The sequence below is a fragment of the Aedes aegypti genome, chromosome 1 (assembly GCF_002204515.2).
Source record: "Aedes aegypti strain LVP_AGWG chromosome 1, AaegL5.0 Primary Assembly, whole genome shotgun sequence".
NCBI lineage: Eukaryota > Metazoa > Arthropoda > Insecta > Diptera > Culicidae > Aedes > Aedes aegypti.
Genome location: NC_035107.1, coordinates 237,901,741 through 237,921,664, shown reverse-complemented (window position 1 = coordinate 237,921,664; position 19,924 = coordinate 237,901,741). Strand labels below are relative to the sequence as shown.

Here is a 19,924-nt window from a genome sequence, read left to right as displayed (position 1 = left end):
CCAAGGAAAGATTCATTCACGAATGGAGAAACTCGACAACTTCTTTTGTAATCTTGGAATAACATTTTTTTATAGTTTCATAAACTCATTCAGAGATTTTTTGTGTCAATTTTACCAAGAAGTCGTCGAAAACTTTCTAGGAGGAATTTCTCCTAGATTTTATTCAAAACATCTCAAGTCACTTATTATGGAATCCGAGAAAAAAAATATTTTGAGGATTGTCCTTCTCATGATCTGTCCCTAATGTAGCCTTAGTGGATTCCTGTTTGTATTCTGAGCAGTATCCTGAAAAAATATGACATAAAATATGTCTAGAAATTGCTAGATTATTTTCTGATTTTCCCGAAAATCGCATGTAAGGATTTTTTAAACAAATCCTGAAGGAAATCAAGACATGGTGCATGGAGAACCATTTGAAAAACAGGAAACTGAAAAAAAAACCTTGGTTTTTTTTGTAGAAAATTTGTAAAAGCATGAAAAAAAACATCACAATTCTCTGAAATCTCTGAAAGAACTGCTCGAGGAATTTCTTGTGGATTCTTTATGTGAGTTCATATCATATCACCGCCAACCTAGTGCCAAATCAAAATCTGACTTCGCCTTCCTTGTGAAAAATCTTACCGCGTTTTTTGTTCCCGCATTTGATATTTGCATTTCAAACGTACACAGCAACATAATACTTCTGGAAAATCCTCTGGAAGAAACGTTGAGAATCCCCTGCACAAATGACTACAGACACCGCTGTAGAAATTCTTTTATGTCATGCCTCTAGTAATTCCTGAGAAAAGGTACGCCTTAAATATTCAAGAGACATCCATTTTGAACGTTCTGCAATCTTGTTGGAGCCAGTCTTCCCAAACGAACATCAAACACGTTGGGTACTGGTGTTTTCGTACTCGCTTCGAACCCTGTCCTCGTGTTCAAACCGAAACCACGAAGCATTTCACGAACCAGTACCTAAACCCGAACTTATGTTTGAAGTACCAAAGTTCGAACCGACGTTTAGGAACCGGTACAACCGCACAGTAGGGTAAATGTACCAATAGTGGAGGTACTAAGCACGATTGAACTTCATTTAAACGTCCAAATTCAAGTTGCGCAATTTATGTACATGTTAATGTTGTAACGGGAAGTAACGACCGTTGATTTAATGAGAAAAATGATTTCATCGCAGTAATCCACGGCATATCAGTGAAAAATAATACCTCCACTATTGGTATACTGTTCCTTTAGTTGCGGTATATTTTTAATTTGTGTTCCTATAGTTGCGGTATCCGTTGTTTTCTTATGGGATCCTCCACTATAGGAACCTTTACCGCAACTATTGGTACAAGCAAGTAAAGTTTTAGCAATTTTAGTGATATTTCATCAGTTTTAAAGCAATTTAAACGCTCTTTTTAACTATTCCGTGAATCAACAAGCCAATACGTCGATTGGCAGTGTCGGTTCTGTGGTTAATGTAATAAAATCAGTGAAAACGGCACTACCGCAACAATAGGAACACCCACAACTAAGGGAACACTTACCCTACACCGTCACGAGTACGGGGCAGCATCAGTGTGTTTTGTTTTGTTTTTTTTTTCTCCCTTAGCAACGCGTTGTTTGCTCAGTTTGCTAGTGCTATTTGAGTGTAGTAAGCCATGCATTCGGCTTTAGTCAGTTAGTACGCACGCTTATAATTTTCCACCTAAAACTATAATCTGTGATCTGTGACGAGATTCTCATCACGAGAAGTATCATAAAGTTTAAGTCAAATTTTATCAGGGTGAATTCGAACTGCTTTCTTTTGGTTTGTTTTGTTCAATGGTTTGAACCAATGCTTCAAACCTCGGTTCAACCGAAGTTCAAGTGTTCCGGGTTCAATGTGCAACGCGAGTTTTTTGCCGTCGTGCGTTTGCTGTTAAACACGTGTAGAAAGATGCGAACCTAAGTTGAACATCGGTAATGTTCATGGGAAGACTGGTTAGAGCGAATGCCTAAAAAAATTCAGGCAAAATTTCTGAGGAAACACTCAAAAACATTCTAGGCAAATTCCTGGAAGAAACTGATAGCAATTCTTGAAAAATTCAAGAATACATAGCTAATAGTTTTTTTAATTCCTGCTTAAAGAAAAGCTTTTATGTTTCTTAAGTGAGCATTTTGAACAATCTCCTGTAAGAATACAGTCTACACTCCATTAGTCGATATTAAAAACTATGTTCTATAACGCGACTAATATAATTATCGCGTTATAGAACATATCGAATCGCAGAATCCCAAAATCAGAAGAGCAAATTACGTTATATTTTCGTTATTTTCAATTCCTTATCCTGTGAACTAGCATTATGATTTTTGTTGATAATATTTTGAAAAATGTTGTTTGACAAACATTGCATTTTAAAATGTAATGTAATGTTCGTCAAATCACGTTTTTTCACTGACAATCAATATTTTTATTTTCATGTATTTCAACTTTCTTTGCAATTTACAAGTAAACATTGACTACCAAATAAAAAGTAGTCCTAGTTCCACTGAATAATAAGGATTGTTAAATATATATCGAGTTATGTAGAGAGACTTACACACCATGTGACATCGACTAAAGCAGTGATTCCCAAAGTGGGCGAATTCGCTCTCCTTGGGGTCGATTTTCTAGCTCAAGGGGGCGAAAATTTGTAAAACAGAATTTGAGGGGCGAAAAATCCAGAAAGGGGGCGAAAAAGCTAACACGGGAGCATTTGAAAATAATTACTCATACCCTTTGGAGAACACATATCTGAAGGTTAGTCATTTACAAACTTAAATATTTCAAAGATTATTTTATTTTAGATCGAAACTACCTGAAGGTTGTAGACACAAAAGTCAATTTGGACAAATTGAGATGTAAAATGGTGAAAAATAATAGAATCGGTCTGGTGGGCTTCGATCCCACGACTCCCAATACGCTAGACTGGGCGCGTTAACCAACTACGCCACAGAACGGGTAACGATTCTGCAGCGCAATCGGCCAACCTGAAACCAAAGTCCGTCACGACCCCATTTTCTCCTTCACAACCCTACATCTCCTTCGGCTCTCTGAGATGCCCAATTCGACTCTACAATCTAGTGGAATTAAATGGTATAGTACTAAATTTGGTTTTTCATCTACTTATAGGTATTCTACTAAACAGCTCGAAGATTTATTATCAACTCTCACTGTTGTTCGTAGGCACGCTTTGCAAAAGAGGACCACGTGATCATTCAGTTGAAATCGAATTCAGGTTAACTTTTGCGCTCATGAGTTCTCTCGTAGCGTATTGGTAACACGTGCCCTATCTAGCGAACTGGAAGTCGCGAGTTCGATTCTCACGAGAAGACGTGTAACTATTACGCAAATTCCACTTCAATTTACCCATTAAATCCAATTGCAAAGTATACGTAATGTTTAGTTTTTCGGTAGTTGTTAATATTACAAACTACATTAAAAACTGCTCTCCCTATAAGTGTGGAATCGTAAATGACGCACATACTCCCTCCCCCTTCGCTATGCCCATGGATTCACAGCCGAGAGGTTCGGAACATCCGGTGTATCTGTCTACTCTACTAGTACGCCTTCAATACGATTGCATTTTTCCTTTGAAATCGAGAAACAAAGTCAGCGGAACAAAACGAAAATAAAATGCAAAAGTGGCAGAATAACTTTTGCGCTTCACGGTGTGAGATTCTTCTCTGCTGTTTGACCTATAAAAGGTGTGGGCCCGCCAGGGGGCACAACCAGCAGCAGCAGCAGCTTTCCACTGTTCAGCTCATGGGGTAGTTCCAGCGGGAATGTTCTCTTTAGAAAAATGTGGACAACGGACAAGCTGCCAGTCGCAGCTGTATTATTGCATTGTCGTATGACAAAGTCGGTTCTCGAGTTATTCTTCTTCGGTTACCTTTTCATGTCTCGGAAGAAGTTCGTAATAAATGTTGAACAGTTTTGGAGTTGATTTGATGGTTCCGTTGGGACAAGGACCCTTAGAAGTTCGCTTCCAATTAATTTTGTGTGCAATGAATTGAATTAATTCGTAAAACGAAAGAATTTGATTCGTAAAGCAATGTTTTGTTGTTGGTTGGAAATTTATCTGTTTTTAGTAGCTCTCATATTATTCATCAATGACGGTGCCGGCCAAGTCCTTACAGTCAGTTGGGATGGGAAAGAATGTTAGTGTGTAATGATTGTTGCTTCCAGAGACCAAGAATAGCTCTGAACCTCCACAATAACATTCTATAAGAAACTTCTCTTTTACATGCTCAATAACGAGTGATATTTCAGCTTGAAGGTTAAACTTAGCAGTTACTGATTTCCGTTTTCTATACCACTGGAAACATTTTCGCAATCGCAACCGTAGTCCTACATCGACAACCCGACATCGCATCATTCTGAGACAGAGAAAGTTTGCTCTGAGACGAGTTGATGTATAACAAACCAGTCTCCTAAGTACTGTAAAATTCAACTTTCCCAACTTTTAAGAAAGCTTTTTCGAGCATTCTTGATTATGACATCATCGCTCAAAAAAGTATCAACCAACTTCCCCACTTCCACGGTTGTTCACGCGCCATTTTTTGCATATCCCACCCACAAGAAACCACCCCATATAAATTTGAATCAAAAAACATTTAACTCGATTCTCCAGAGAGAGAGAGTCTTCTGCATAAAGGTGTATGTTTGTTGGACACGTTGTAGCCATTATTCTACAAACTAGCAATCCTGCAGCGGCAGCAGCATTACGCCAAAGTCTGTGTAGGAAGAGTATCCCAAACAATAAAAGCTTTGGAAATTGTTGCCAAAAAGTTTTGCATTATATGTTTCTCTTTTTTCTGTACGTTGGACAGATTGAGAAGGACTCAAGTGTTCGAACAGACGAAATGCGGGCGGAAGCCAAGTTTTCCTATCCGCTTTGAAGCGAACCCGGAAAATGCGGGGGAAGTGCCAAAGTGAAGAAAGTTTTCGTGTTTTTCGCTGGATCTACTTTTCCTAAGGTTTTCTCTCCCACTCAGTCAGTCAGTGGTGATTCCAAAATCGGTATGAAAATCGATTTGAAAGTTGAAACGTGACCTTGCAGGGGTGTTTGGCGATAAATGAATTCCGGAATAGTGGAATACTAGAATTCAAGAATTGTATCTTAAAGCTACAGCGAGAATTGCTCTGTACTCATTCCCTCAAATTGCACAACATAGATAACAACAGCTGTTTCTCTGCCAAATGATTACCAAATTAGGTACCCCCATCAAACACGAAACCCGCTAATCGATCTTTGCAAAACTCCTTAAATAGTATCTAGATAAATTTGCACCATCGTCGTCCTCTCATCATTCTAGATTCCGTTGTAGTCCTCTCGACGGTATATCGTAGCCATGTTTCCGAAAATGGCATAGGTTGTCTTACATTCGAGTATGAGAAAGAGGGTCCCATTTATCTTTACGGCACCACCGGCAGCCCTAGTCAAGTGAGTCAGAGTGTCAGCACTCAGTTTCGGAATACTCCAGACAACACGCGAACGCGTCTTATCGCTCATCAGCATCCTTCTATTCTCTTGGCCCGAATTTGAGTTTCTTTGTTGCTACGGAGGATCGAGAATTGTAAGTATTCTGTTTCCCAACCGGCAGCCCGATCATTAGTATTTAACAAAGTTATAACAGCCTAAGATATTTATTTCAAAGCATTTTAAAACAAAACAAAATTTGTTATAATAGTATTCAATTAGTGATATATAAAACAAATTACAAATAAAGAAGGACGGTAGATGTTTATTCCCATTATGGAATCCCATATATCACTTTTTTTATACAATAAATTGTGTCACGCACTTCTGATCGGGTCTGCTATAGCGGCAAGGGAAAGATAACGATAGCGAACGACCCAACATTAATTCCATCATCAGCTCATGATTCTACTTCCAGTTTTCGTTTCTGTTCGCAACTCTTGGCGGAATCGGAATTTTCCTTAAGAGCTAGTTAAAACACCGCCACGCCACGGCAGTGTCATGTTTCTGTAACCAATGTAAGACACAGAACAGTTCGGGGTGGGGCGCGTTTTCTCCGGGAGTTTTCCCCAGTCGAAATTAAATTTTCTTTCATTTTCCATAAACGAAAAGACGGCCGTAAAACATTTTTCTGTCAACGTCTGTCAACCAAACAATGGCGAAGGGAAGAACCCATTTAACCAAAATTATTTTGGTCGTTTCCGACTGCATTTTTATGACTCCTTTTTCGATGAATTTTACTGCCTGTTAGTTCTGTTGCGTAATCTAAGAATCAGTAGAATGCCAAAAGAGATAATAATGGAGAAAATACATTTCAACTGTGGAATTCGGCGTTTTAGATCATTTTGAAAACTTCATCAATTCCAGTATCTTTTAATTTAAAATTCATATTACTGAAGTGTTGGAACATTTCATCCCTCATCTTTTAGATAGCTAGATGTATTGGAAGCTTGTTTTCGAAAAAAAAAACTGTAGACCTAAATTTAACTGCAGATAAGTTCTCTTAAGGATACTCAGAATTCATCGATCGAAATTCCGTCATTCGTCCTTTCAACCAACAACCCTTAGCAAGACACCCCCAGCAGCATTTGGGAGAAGATTGTTCCGAACTGCCCCCAGGAAATTTTGCTGATCTCGCAAAATTCTGCGCTGTTTTAAGCAGCCCGGCGGCAGCGTGCCAATGACCTGAAGATTTATTGGCGGGCATGCCAGAATACACAAAACTTTGGATTTTTGTTTGTTGCTTTTTTATGAGTTTGAGATGTTCGGTTGAGACCCTCCCCATGGGAAGGAGACGAACAGCAGTCTGGGTTGGAGCTCCCATCTTTCTAATGCACCCGCTAAAAGCTTGAAAGATTATTTTGATGGTGGGTTTGTTTGGCATACTGCTGCCAATGTTACAATGTGATACAATTTTAACGGAATGAATCCCATAAATAATTTTGTTCAACTAACGTAAACAATATAACTTGAACTTTTTTCTGTGGATAACATATGAGGCACTAATATATGTTAAATCGTACTTTGTTTCATTTTTTCTGATTATATTTACTGACTAGGGGGGTTCCGGCAAACTTCGTCTTGCCATAGAGTAGGCTATCGAAAAACGTCGTACAAAATGACAGTTTCGTTCACCCCCATTTTCCCAACTTTCCCGTGCAAAATCCTGTGCTTTTTATATACGCAAACACGTCGGAACTCTATAGGAACTCATCTATTTAAGAATTTTTTAAAACCGGTAGCCAGTTCTCAAGTAATTTCGTGACATACAAACACCATTCCATTTTTATTTATAAGGAAGATTTCAAGGGACTTGAAAATTGCGCCAAATCATCAATTTGCTCTATTATCGCGAGGTAAGTATCATCAAGATAAACTTTATTTATTCTCAATACAAATGTAATGTAATAACGTGTAACATGAATGATATTACTCCCATTTTTATTATTAGTGCTATGTTACATACTTTGAAATTCGAACAAAAAAATGTAACTTGGTAACTAGAACACAGTATAGCCCTTAAAAACAATGCGAAAATCGTCATATCATGTTTTATGATAACTTTTATATGAAAAACTAAAACGAAACAAATATGTTATTTATTATTTGTATTGCTTAATCTGTTCAAACTCTGTTTTTCGCTTTGGAAGTAATTTTTATCTGTTACTTTCACCTCACTAGAGCGGAATTGACAGCATACCTTCAAAATTTATCATTCAGTCATCGAGTACAATACTTTTGTGATAAAAGCTTTCAAAACATCAACGATGGGATAAGATTCTTCACAGCCCTTGTCTCGAGCATTCGTTCATATCAAATGATAGAATGGATTCATACGGATACTTAAACATAATTGAGAATAAACGGATCATTCTGGAGAGCCGTGGTTGAACCTTCATATAAGTCTGATATGTGGCTCTGTTTTGTTAAAAATCTGCGAGCTAGTATCAATCTATATTATCTCTAATAAAGGAATAAACTTCTTCCTCAAAAATTCGTTATAGACCCCTTTTGTTTATTTTTTATTAAATTTTAACAAAAAATAAAGCATATCAAACCCATAAGACGCAAATGCTCCCTAAACTACAGTCAACTGTCCCTTACTCGATATTTCCCCTAACTCGATGGAATACGCGGTTCCTTCAATCTAACATGCATTGATACCTCTGTAAGTCGATACCTCTCTAACTCGATGTTCCCTAGCTCGATGCTATCTGTTCCAGTTTCCCGTGTGAGTTTACCTCTCTAACTCAATATTTCCATGAAAAGTTCCAAATGTGTTATAAATGCTATTTAACATCATGAATTTGAATGTTTTGATTTAATTAATGGTAAAATTAGGATTTACTGTTTATTTCTGGGTGAAAAACTTTTCGATTTTTGCAGACCGTTAAAAAGTGTCAGTTAGGTAAATGAGGTAAAATTGTATTATGTTAGGGAGAGTTTAATGTATGACCCTGGCAAAATATTTTATTGTAATCACGAAAAACACGTTCTCTCATATATCCTCTGATACCAAACAAACTAATATAGTTTATCAGCAGAGTAAATGACGATAAAACGCATTTTCTAACTTTGAGTGAACAAAACATTCAAACTTTTTTGCTTTTGTACATTATTTAGCTGGGTAAAAAATCGTCTTTGATAGCGAAGTTATGTCAGATGTTATACAGTCATAAGAAATTACGTGCTCACAAAAACAATGAAATTAACGCTTGTGAATGCTAAATTCACATTTAAACAATTTTCGCATTTTTAAGATCCATACTGTATTTGGGAGAAATTTCATCCATTTTTTACACGTAAGTTATACAGAAGTGTTGTTTGATAATTCCTAAACGCAGTCTTAAAATGTATTTTTTAATCTACTTGAATTAGACAAACTAAAATCTACTAATTTTGTTTGTAATTGAATTTGTCTCGTCCGTCTCGAAAAATTATTGGTCAAATAACGTGCTTTCAATAGGAGAAAACCCCCACGAGAACCCACTTTGCTTTCCTCGGGACAATGAAGCTCATGTTCTTGACTAGTCGTAGCCAAAAGCTTAGCTACCGTCGTCTGCCGCCTCATGAGTTATTTAGAATTTTGTTAAACATTGTTTTCGGACTGTTTTTGCTAAAAGTACTATGTAACTTGAACTATGTGAATGATGCTGCAGTCAACTCTCCATAACTCGATATTGAAGGGACCATCGAGTTAGGGAGGTATCGAGTTACAGAACAAAAAACCGGTGCAACTGCGATCCAAGGGACCATCGAGTTAGCCATGAAAACCAACTTTTACTATGGTTCTCTAACTCGATATCGAGATACGGAATATAGAGTAAGGGAGAGTTAACTGTATTTTACTTTGTTATTCAGCCATGCCATGAAAACCCGATCTAGTGGGTCACCGAATTCCGTAGAAATTTGTTATTTTGTTTCTTATCCGAAGTAAGTATACACGTGTTTTTGGATTTTTAGATTAGTAGGGTGACACTTTTCAAAATAAGGTGATCAGAAAAATCGAGACTTTGCAAAATTTTTATTAAAAAAAAAATCATAACTTTTGAACTGTTTGACCAATTTTCAATTTTCTTGGACGAAATGAAAGCTAAAGATTTTGACTTTTCAAGAAAAATATAAACTTGACAAAAATTGTTTTTTTTTTACATGAAAAAAATCAAAATATCCGTTTTTTCGTGTTTTGAAGGTTTCGGGACAAAAAAGGCTATTGTTGTTCTCATTTTTTCTTGAAAGTTCAAAAAATTTTACGCTTTTCAGCGATATATGTTTTTTAGTATTTGAGATATTTTTTGAAAATAAAAAAATCAGTCATTTATTATCAGCACACACTGTAGGTCTCAGCGTATTAGATTTTTTTTATGTAAAAAAACAATATTTGTGAAATTTTACATTTTTCTTGAAAAGTCAAAATGTTTAGCTTTCATTTCGTCCAAGAAAATTGAAAATCGGTCAAGCGATTCAAAAGTTATGATATTTTTTTAAATAAAATTTTTGCAAAGTCGCGATTTTTCTGGTCACTCTATTTTGGAAATGGTCACCCTAATCAAAAAAATCCAAAAACACGTGTTTCCTTATTTCGGATAAGGAACAAAATAGCAAATTTTCACGGAATTCGGTGACCCACTCACTAGATCGGTTTTTCATGGAATGGCTATATTTTTAATTTATAAAAACCTGATGAAAAAATATTTTTACATCTTTTTGCATGGAAAAAATAGGCAAAATATTTTTTTACAGTGTTTTTAGTAAAGTACCATATAGCGGCATGTACGTCAGTGATAGAGCATAAGTGTCTTCGGAGGAAATAACAAGAATGCCTCAATGAACAACTTTGTAGAAGAAAGTTTGTTGCTAGGGCGTTCCATAAAAAAACACTGATCTATATCAATTACAACTGATTTGCAGCCGTAGAAGCCGTAGAAGTCAAAATATAGTACAAATCAGTGGGGGTTGATTTTTCTTCGAAGAGATTCATAATACAGTAAAACGGGGTAAACAGGGTGTGGATAACATTGCTAGCGCGAGTCGCATATCAGCTTCCATGCAATAACTAATTTAATGTTGTTCAGCTAAGAAAAACGAATTTATGAGTGAAAGCTACAAGGTTGGTTCTCTAAGTCGAGGAATTTTAATCAAAATTCAGAACATTTATTGAAAGTCATTCAAATTTTTCAATTTTTTTTTCCGTTTTCTAAATTCCACAACATAATTTGCTTTTCGATCCTAAATTGATATGTTTTTCGAGAGATAGAAGCTGAAATGGTTTAGGGACAAAATGTCGAAAGGAAATACGCCGAAATCCAAAACGTCGAATCCCAGAACGTCGAAAGGGAAAAAACGTCGAAAACAGTATTTTTTTCAGCACCGATTTGGAATTGTTCTTCTTATAGCATTTTTCACATTGTGGTCGATTGGATAACGTTTGGCACATAGTTAATTATTTATTTTTTCGGAAAAGAATCATTCTTCCGAGTTATTCTTGTTTTCTTTCAATTCTTTCTTTTCGACGTTTTGTCTTTTCGATGTTTTGTCCCTTCGACGTTCTGGAATTCGGCGTTTTGTCTTTCGACGTTTTGTCACCCAACCGCCTTGAATCTCATAGCAAAAAGGATTTGTACGTATGTTTAATCAAGTGGCAATATTTTTTTTTGTTTTTCGATATGTGTGTAACATATATTACAAGTTCTAAAAAAAATTCTTCTACTTTTACAATTAATGTCGGTTTTGATCATTGATTCCTTGATCTAGTTTCGAAAATATTCTTTGGGAGATCAACGTGTAGACATAGCCCACGTAAACACACCTCAGATTTGTTTTCTCATATTCAATTTTTTGCTTTTCTCAACATCTTGGAGAGCCTGTTCTGAGCAAATGAACAAGCTTGATGCAACCGTTTTCGAGTTATGATCATTTATGGTACCACCCTAGCAAAAAAAAAGAATTTTAAATTTTCAAAAAACATCATTACGTGTTGCAATTTTTTTGGCTTTTCGGAGAAAAATCAACTGATTTGTATGATTTTTCAGAAAAGCTCCTTGTTACCTTAAATTGTAGACCAAACATTTTAGGTTTTTAATTTTTTGAAAATTGACTAAAAAGAAAATGCCGGAAAGAGTCGGTCTCCCAAGGAACATTGGAATATCTTCAAAACCCAATGACCAATGATCAATAACGACACAGATTCCAAAAATAGAAGGGTTTTTGAGAACTTGTGAAAAAATGGTGCAAAAATGTCGAAAAACAAAAAGTTTATCACGACTTGATTTTATATTTGAGAAAAAAATATATTTGAGAGAGTTTTGTACCAAAAATTTGTTCCAAAATTATTGATTTTACCCCCTTCACCCTAGGTTAAACCCCCTTAACCCTAAACCCACTTCTCTCCCGTAGGTACGCCACTGGTACAAATAATTCCAAAATACTTTGTCGAAGACACCAAACCCCTAGGGTGCATATCCAGAGCACTAGAGGTTTTGGCCGTCGAAAACAGCGATCTGCCCCAGTGTGCTGCCGCTGCTTTGTGTTTTGGTTAACTGGTAGAATCGATTAACTGTGGTAAAATGTGGTCACAATCACCATATAAACTATAAAATAAAATATAAACTTGAATTTATTTCACGTTCTACAGCTGCTATTTGGGTTGAATGTTCTACTAGAGACAGTTATACCTTTTTTCCTTTTATCCTGCATCAATTCCATATTTTTTCCACAACATTTTCGAACAAATGTCTTTTATCTTCGTGTGCGTAGTAAAGTATATAATAAAACAACAGTGTTGCGATTATAAAAGGTTTTTGTTCAAAAATACATAAGGAACAGTTCCCAAGTAACCACAAGCATCATAACATTGCACGTATTAAACTGCATATCAACAAAATAGATGCAACATTGCTGTTATTCGGCAAATTTCAAGAACTGTCAAGCAATGAAGTATTAGCATTACAAATATATCATTGAACTAATATCACTTTATGAATTGCACTGCTGCCCTTATATTACTTTATAAATTGCTTGATTGCTTTATCGACTTTCTTGCATTAGTTCAACTGTAAAATTTCCCATTTCCATTTTAAAACTACGTAGCCTTACGGCAATGCAGCTGCATTATATATGCAATGATATAATGCTCCAAGGTTACTTGGGTTATGCTTCCAAAGTTCTCAAGAATGTTTTCGTATTCACTTAGAAAGCTTTCTATTGTACTGGCTTTACAAAATTAGGGTGGCTGATTCAGTCGTAGTGTGTGGCTAATAATAGTGGTAGTGCGGTTTTTAGCGTGTATTGAGCAATTTTTATTTTTTGTGGTTTTTTTTTTTAAATGACACTTTTCAAAATGAAATGAACGTGTAAAAAAATGGTGTTTAGTAAGAAAATAGTAGAAAACAATTGAAATCCTTAATTTTTTGCTCCTTTGAACTATTACGTTCCTATAAAAGTGTCCCATGGGAAATCAATGTATGCCACTATTATAGGAACAGAAGTTTTCTAATACCACTATTAGAAACAAGTTACGATAATGGAGTAATTTAATTTAGTAATATTATTTGCGTTTTGCTTAACCAATTAACAGAAATTATGATATTTCGTTTAGTATGTGGTGGGTAACGCACAACAACAGTAACGTTTTACTGTTTTAAGAATAGTAAAACCTACATTATACTTTATAAATACCTGAAGAAAGAGAATCCTTCTGCAGCATTACTACGAAAAATGAGAATTTTCTAGTTGTGTTCCCGGGAAAATAACAGGGATAACTCTTAGAAGATAATAAGCTCTAGAGATAGCTTTAGTTCAGAATAAACCCTATCGGAGCTCTTGAAGGCACTATTGGGCATTCTTCCAAGAGTTTCAGTTGAATTCATGTAGTGCATCATTGTGGAGAGTCTCCTCAAGTATATTGCCGATAAACTATTGGCTAATTCAGTCATAGCTAAAACATACTCCCGTTTCTAGACGTTGTTGACTTTGAAATTGGCATACAAGAGTCTAAGAATGAAGATTGAGAGTGTCTTTTCGTTAATTAGAACTGGGATTATACGGTTATTATATCCGATATGAAATCGACATGTTTCAAAATTTTACTACGAATGTTTCAGTAAAACGGTAACTGCTTTAAGTCTTCTCTTTCTTTTTCTTTTCTTTGCATTACGTCCTCCCTGATCCTCAGTTTTATTGTTGTATGAACACTTCCACAGTTATTAACAGAGAACTTTCGTTGCCAAAATAGCCATTTTTACTCTATGCCCAAGGAAGTCAACAAAATTTCCATTCTGAAAAGATCCTGGAAATACCGGGAATCGACGCAGACACCTTCAGCAAGGATTAAATTTGTAGCCGACGACTTTACCACTGAGCTAAGGAAGGCCCCAAGCTGCCATACTAACTTTTAGTTCCTGCTGCTGTTACCATTAGTCATAATCATTTTCCCATTTCGATCGTTCTTCTATTACCACTTCCTGAAAACTATCAAATCCTACTGCGTAAACATGCCACCTTCACACAGTTTCCAAACAACTTATGCTCTCTCTAGGTTGTAATTCAGCCCCTATATACCATATACCCATCTACAGTCATACTTACTCGCATTGATGGTGTCGGCGACGGTGCACTTGCCATCGTACATGACCTCGAACTTTTCGCAGCACTTGTTAATCCGGACCGCGTAGGGGTTGGAGTTTTTCTGCGGCGCCGTTGATGTGGCGACCGATCCGACGGCCAACGTGGCCAAAAGTTGGACCAGCAGCAGAGCCATTAGCTTCCTGCTGCTGCTGCTACTGGACGTTGTTGGCGAGGACGGTTGCAACATGTTCTCTGTTTGCGTACCAGGAAGGAGGGGTATTCCTGTAGTTTTGTCCACACCACAGTCGTCAGTTACCGAGTGAGGATTGTGGGTTTAGCCCTGTCTGATTGCCGCACTAATGGGGATAGGGGTGTATTTATAAATTTGAGCGTAGTTTACTTTGGTGTGCTGCTGAATGTGTTCCAGGGTGAGTCTTATTCCTACCAGTTTCTTCGGTAGTGGCGGTAGGGCGGAATAGGAAACCGTAGTTACTGCTTTCTTCGCTTTTGCCTGATCCTCCTTGGGTTTCTTGGTGGTTTCATTTGAATGTGCTTGTTTGTAGTGGAAATGGTGACACTCAGCAGGTTCGAGTGGCACGGCAAAAGTGTCTCGAAGTCAAAGTTAATTGAAGCTGGGGGTTTACCGGATAGACTAGAGTATTTGGTGGGATTTTCTTTGGGTGATATCAGCTTGGCTTCGGCATAGCTGTTTGCCCTGTCGTTGAAGAAATCACAATCGTTCTGAAATCTGAAACGAAACGGGAGAAGTTTTCGTTACTGCTGGGATCGATGTCGTTCAAAGTTTTAATATAATTGGGAGCTAGAAGTGGGCCGAAGTTAGGACATCTAATATATAAAAAGATAAGAATGTGAAACGTATTTCAAAGTTATTTTGCTACCACTATTATTTTAATTTCCACATTCTAATAAACTTCCAATGTACGACAGAAACTTTCAAAAACTTAACCAACTTCACTTCTATAGGCATGAACGCATTAGTATGCAAGTGATTTTTCATCCAACAAGTCCATAGCAAGGGGAACTCCTTTCCCCAAATTCAATTCAACTTTTTGTAGGTCCAGGTGACGATACCCTGTCCTTTTATCTAATTGCTTCGCTTCGACTGGTGTGTTCCTCAAAATTATAGCAACTTATCGTATCGATTTTCGCCGGTGATCGTTTCCCTGTTTTAATGTACCGTTACTGCTCGTTCGAATCGAGTTATAGGGGTTCCTGAGGTAATACGCACTGCCGGAGCAAAATGCATCTTGTCAATTTCTCTGAGAAAAACAATTTTTGAGTGAACATATTTCGCAGATTGATGAAACTTTACGAATTGTTGACATCCAGAATATATAACACAATTTCTGTATCTTAACAGGAAGAAAGAAGAAGAAATTGAAAAAGCATCGTTATGATATAAATTTTTCCATAATTTCGAAGGTCCTTTTTTAAAAACCTTTAGGTGAACATGAATCGAAGCCAAAGCTCAAATTTGCAAGAGCACGGATCTGGAGAACCAAACATCCGTTTATGCTGACAACTTAATCGATTGGTCACTAGCTGGTGGTGACCAATCGATTAGGTTTTGAGCTAAAACGGATGTTTGGTTTTCCAGATCCGTGCTCTTGAAAATTTGAACTTTGGCTTCGATTCATCTTCACCTTAAAACTGGATGCATTTAACGTAAGGTCCCCCTACTGGCAGGTAGCAGTTGGCCAGAAAGCGTGAGAAATACTTAAAACAGACGAGAGAAATTGCAATTTTATTCCCGTAGCACTTGACAGACCGACAGCGTGAGGTCTACGCTTCCCGGACCAAGTGCCGGAGCTACTCTGGACTTGCGGTGAAACAAGTCTCCAAACTTGGCGGTCGGAATGGAGACAATTTCTCCATCATAAGCACGTCTGTCCCTGCCTTGCACCTTGCACCGAGAGAACAGCAGAACTGCATATTTGGAATGGAGGATGTGCGCATATCTTCTTGCACTGCCACTTTTTGGCTACGTGATGATGATGGTGATGATGAAGATGGGAATTGCGGTTTGGATTGTCCGTCCATCTTCGGAGTTGGAACTGCTGCGGTTAGCAGATTCAGTGTTCAGCTGGACCGTTTGGGTGGAATGCAAGTGCCCCGTTATATGGCGCGGAGTTTTTATTTCTCCGATAGTGGGTCATCATGTGGATTGTAGAATCGCCCATGATGACCATTTCACGACGGACAGAAGAAACGTTTTATTTTGCCGTGACCTCTAGATTTTAGATTGAAGCCTTTTTTATTGTTTTGGTAGCGTTCACGGCTACAAAGCAGGTGTCTCGGTTCGATTCCCGGTTCAGGCTGTTTTCATAAAGAAAATTTCGTCAACCTTTAAAAGGCGTTAACTTATTTGTTGTACTATTTAGCCCATAACTTTTGACTCAATAGACCAATCCTCAAAATTTTAACGGTTTTATAAAGAGGATTAGCGGCACCGTCCAAATGCACCTACAAAGATTTGAATATTGATTAACAATCCGAAATGTAACCTCCTATTTCACTAATGATTATTGATAAACTTTCAGCTTATTTTGAATACGTTTATGTGAACGTATATAAAAATAATGTGAATTAAGTCTTGCAATATCATGTGGAACATTTTTGAACAATAATAATTTCTTGACCTTTTGACAGGTCGAAAATCTCATTATGTGATACAGCTCAATTCCAATGTTGATTTCCAAACTAAAAAATTACATTTGTTCAACAAAAGATGACCATCGGATGGCAATCTGGTCATTTTCAATACATGTGACCATTTCAGGTCCAGTTTCAGAACGTTGGTGTTGGTTCGAAAATACCAAATTTTATCATAAAAACACTCATTATGAGAATCATCAAATAGCACTGTTTCAGAAAATTAAAACTATCTGAGGAAAAGTTTGGACAGTCTGGACGTATAGGTGCTATTTTAGATTTATTTCTGTATTCATATTTATATTTTAAAGTATCAAAAATATTGTGTCACATTAATGCAATTGGCCCAGATAGCCGTAGCGGTAAACGCGCAGCTATTCAGCAAGACTAAGCTGAGGGTCGTGGGTTCGAATCCCACCGGATCTTTTCGGGTTGGAAATTTTCTCGACTTCCCAGGGCATAGAGTATCTTCGTACCTGCCACACGATATACACATGCAAAAATGGTCATTGGCATAGTAAGCTCTCAGTTAATAACTGTGGAAGTGCTCATTAGAACACTAAGCTGAGAAGCAGGCTCTGTCCCAGTGGGGACGTAACGCCAGAAAGAAGAAGAATTAATGCAATTTTTAAGGAAATTCTCATATTTAAACCCAACTGTTTTGTAAAGGGGAGTTCAATTGGATTTGTTTTATACAGTCGATGCCGTTAGTAACAGATTTATGATTTTGTAGCAAAATGCCATTTTTGATTTCGAAAAATCAATGTTTTGTTTCTGGAATTTCTGATAGACTGGAAGGAACTTGTATAAAAAATTCTAGAAAAAATCTTAATTTTAAGAATCCTGGAAAGAATCTTTTGACAATCCTAGGAGGATTCTGATGATATATCTTCTGGTGAGAATCATGGAACGTTTCTAAGAAAAATCCCGAATGGTTTCTGGCAACATACTAGACTGTTTTCGATAAGAATCCTAGAAGGTTTCTGATGAATATCCTAGAACAATTCTTAGGCGAATTCTAGAGGTATTCTGGACGCAATGCTGAAAGAACCGTGATGAAAACACTAGAAAATTTTCATGAGAACTCTCGAATTATTATGATAAGAATCCATGCAGGATTATGATGAAGAGATGTGAATCCGGGAAAGATTTCGATGAAAATCTAGGAAGTATTTTCATGAGAATTCCGAATAGATTATGCCTAAGCCTATGGAAGAATTATGATGAGAATTCTGGAAGAATTTCTATGGTTGTCCTGGAAGGATTCTGATGAAAATCCAGGAAAATTCTGGAATGATTGTGATGAGAAATTGAAAAAGATTCCGATGATCATAATGGGAAGATTCTGTTGACAATCTCGTGAGGATTCGTATGAGAAATATGAAAGGATTCCTATGAGAATGATCTGATCTTCTCAGATGAGCTTTCCCCTACACGGAACAAACAAGGAAGAATCCAGTGAAAATTCTGATGAGAACCCTGAAAGAATAAGGATTAGAATTCTAGAAGGATTGCGATGAGAATCCTGGGAATGTTCTGTAAAGAACTTCGAGAGGATTCTGATAACAATCTAAGGATTAATCTGATCAGAATCCAGAGACGACTCTGATGAGAATCCCGATAGGATTCTGATGACAGGACAAGAGATTGTAATGAGAATATTTCCAGGATTCTCATTGTTATTAAAATTGATCTTCGGAATTCAAGAAGTGGATCTTTGTTACTAAATCAGAGCTCCGGTATAATTATCAAACAATCTAAAGTACTCCAATTATGCTCCTGATATTTCTACGTTCATCATGAGAAATATAAAATCCAACGGTTTGATTTTATATGTCTCATGATGATTTTTTTTTTAAATTTGCATTTATGTAACACAATATTATTAATCCGTAAAAATGAATTGCAATTACAGAATCAAATACAGGAACACTAAAAAAAAACTCTAAAATACGTCCAACTTTTTCTTCCACAGGTTTGATTTGCTGAAACAGTGTTATTAGATAATTATCAAAAACCACCCATTTTAATGATAATACTATTACGAACAGGTGTTTTGAAACTGGACCTAAAATGGTCACATGTATTGAAAATGGTTTGCATCCAATGATCATCCTTTGTTAAGTAAATGTGATTTTGTATGTAACAGCCATGAACTCAACATTAGCATTGGGTTGGTTCTCCGAAATCGCATACTGAGAGTTCTCTAGTTATTTCTTTTGGAATTCCTTCAGAAATTCATCCAGACGTCTTAAAAGTTCGTTTAATATATTTTCAATATTTTCCTCCTGCAATTTCTTGAGGAAGATACTTCCAAGAATTTCTTCAGGTATTTTTCAGGAAATCTTCCTTGAATTTCTTATGTAATTTTTTCGGTAGAATTGTCCAGAAATTTTCCCATCGATTCGAAAAATGCTCTGGAAATACTCCTAGTGATACCTTCTTATTTTTTCCAGGAAATTCTTCAGGTATTCCTCGAGGAATGCCTCCAGGGATTCATTCAACAATTTCTATAGAGATTTCTCCGAGTGATTTACCAGATTTTTTTTCAGGAATTCCTTTTGTGGTTTGCACAGCACTTTTCTCAGTGATTCCTCAAGTGATTTACTATTGCTTTTTAAATTTAGGGATTTGTATAGATATCCTTTGAGATTTATCTAAAGAAATTTTTAAGAGAAACAAATGAATTATACAAACTTCGATGAGCGCTGGAGTGATATCTAGGAAAATTCCTGTCCTCTGTGACTAAGGAAGTTCCTAGAGGAAGTCATATCACAGGTCACTTTAAGGTGACTAAACAGTCTCTTATTTTGAGACATTTCTACAATAGACGCTTTTTTCGACAAAAAGTCATTTTTCAACTCTTTTGGCCAGAAATACCGAGACGGACATTTACTTCTTGAAGTTAGTCCAAGTTTTTAATTGGATCGTTGGTAGTTCGACTGTAGTTCATTGTTGATTATATATTGGCTTTTCAGCCTTGACAAAATTAAAAACTGTTATTTTATTTTGTCCAACGTTTCGGTCCGTTTGTGACCTTCCTCAGGGACTGAATTGTTACAGTTTTTTCGTCCAGTGTGGTTCGGAGTCCCTGAGGAAGGTCCCAAACGGACCGAAACGTTGGACAAAGTAAAATAACAGTTTTTAATTTTGTCAAGACTGAAAAGCCAATATATCATCATTAAATTTGATCATCATCACAT

General features: G+C 36.7%; 2 protein-coding genes across 2 annotated transcripts in view; one reads left to right on the top strand and one right to left on the bottom strand.

Annotated features, from left to right (window-relative positions):
- Nucleotides 1-19,924, top strand: part of LOC5578530 (intron-binding protein aquarius) — a 303,684-nt gene that overhangs the window by 38,080 nt on the left and 245,680 nt on the right. The window lies entirely within an intron of this gene.
- LOC5574921 (probable G-protein coupled receptor Mth-like 5) overlaps nt 1-19,924 on the bottom strand; it is an 82,368-nt gene that overhangs the window by 14,223 nt on the left and 48,221 nt on the right. The window contains exon 2 of the mRNA XM_021837322.1: nt 14,070-14,796. Within this exon, the coding sequence (XP_021693014.1) occupies nt 14,070-14,295 (226 nt within the window). The 5' untranslated portion in view covers nt 14,296-14,796. The remainder of the gene's footprint in view (nt 1-14,069; nt 14,797-19,924) is intronic.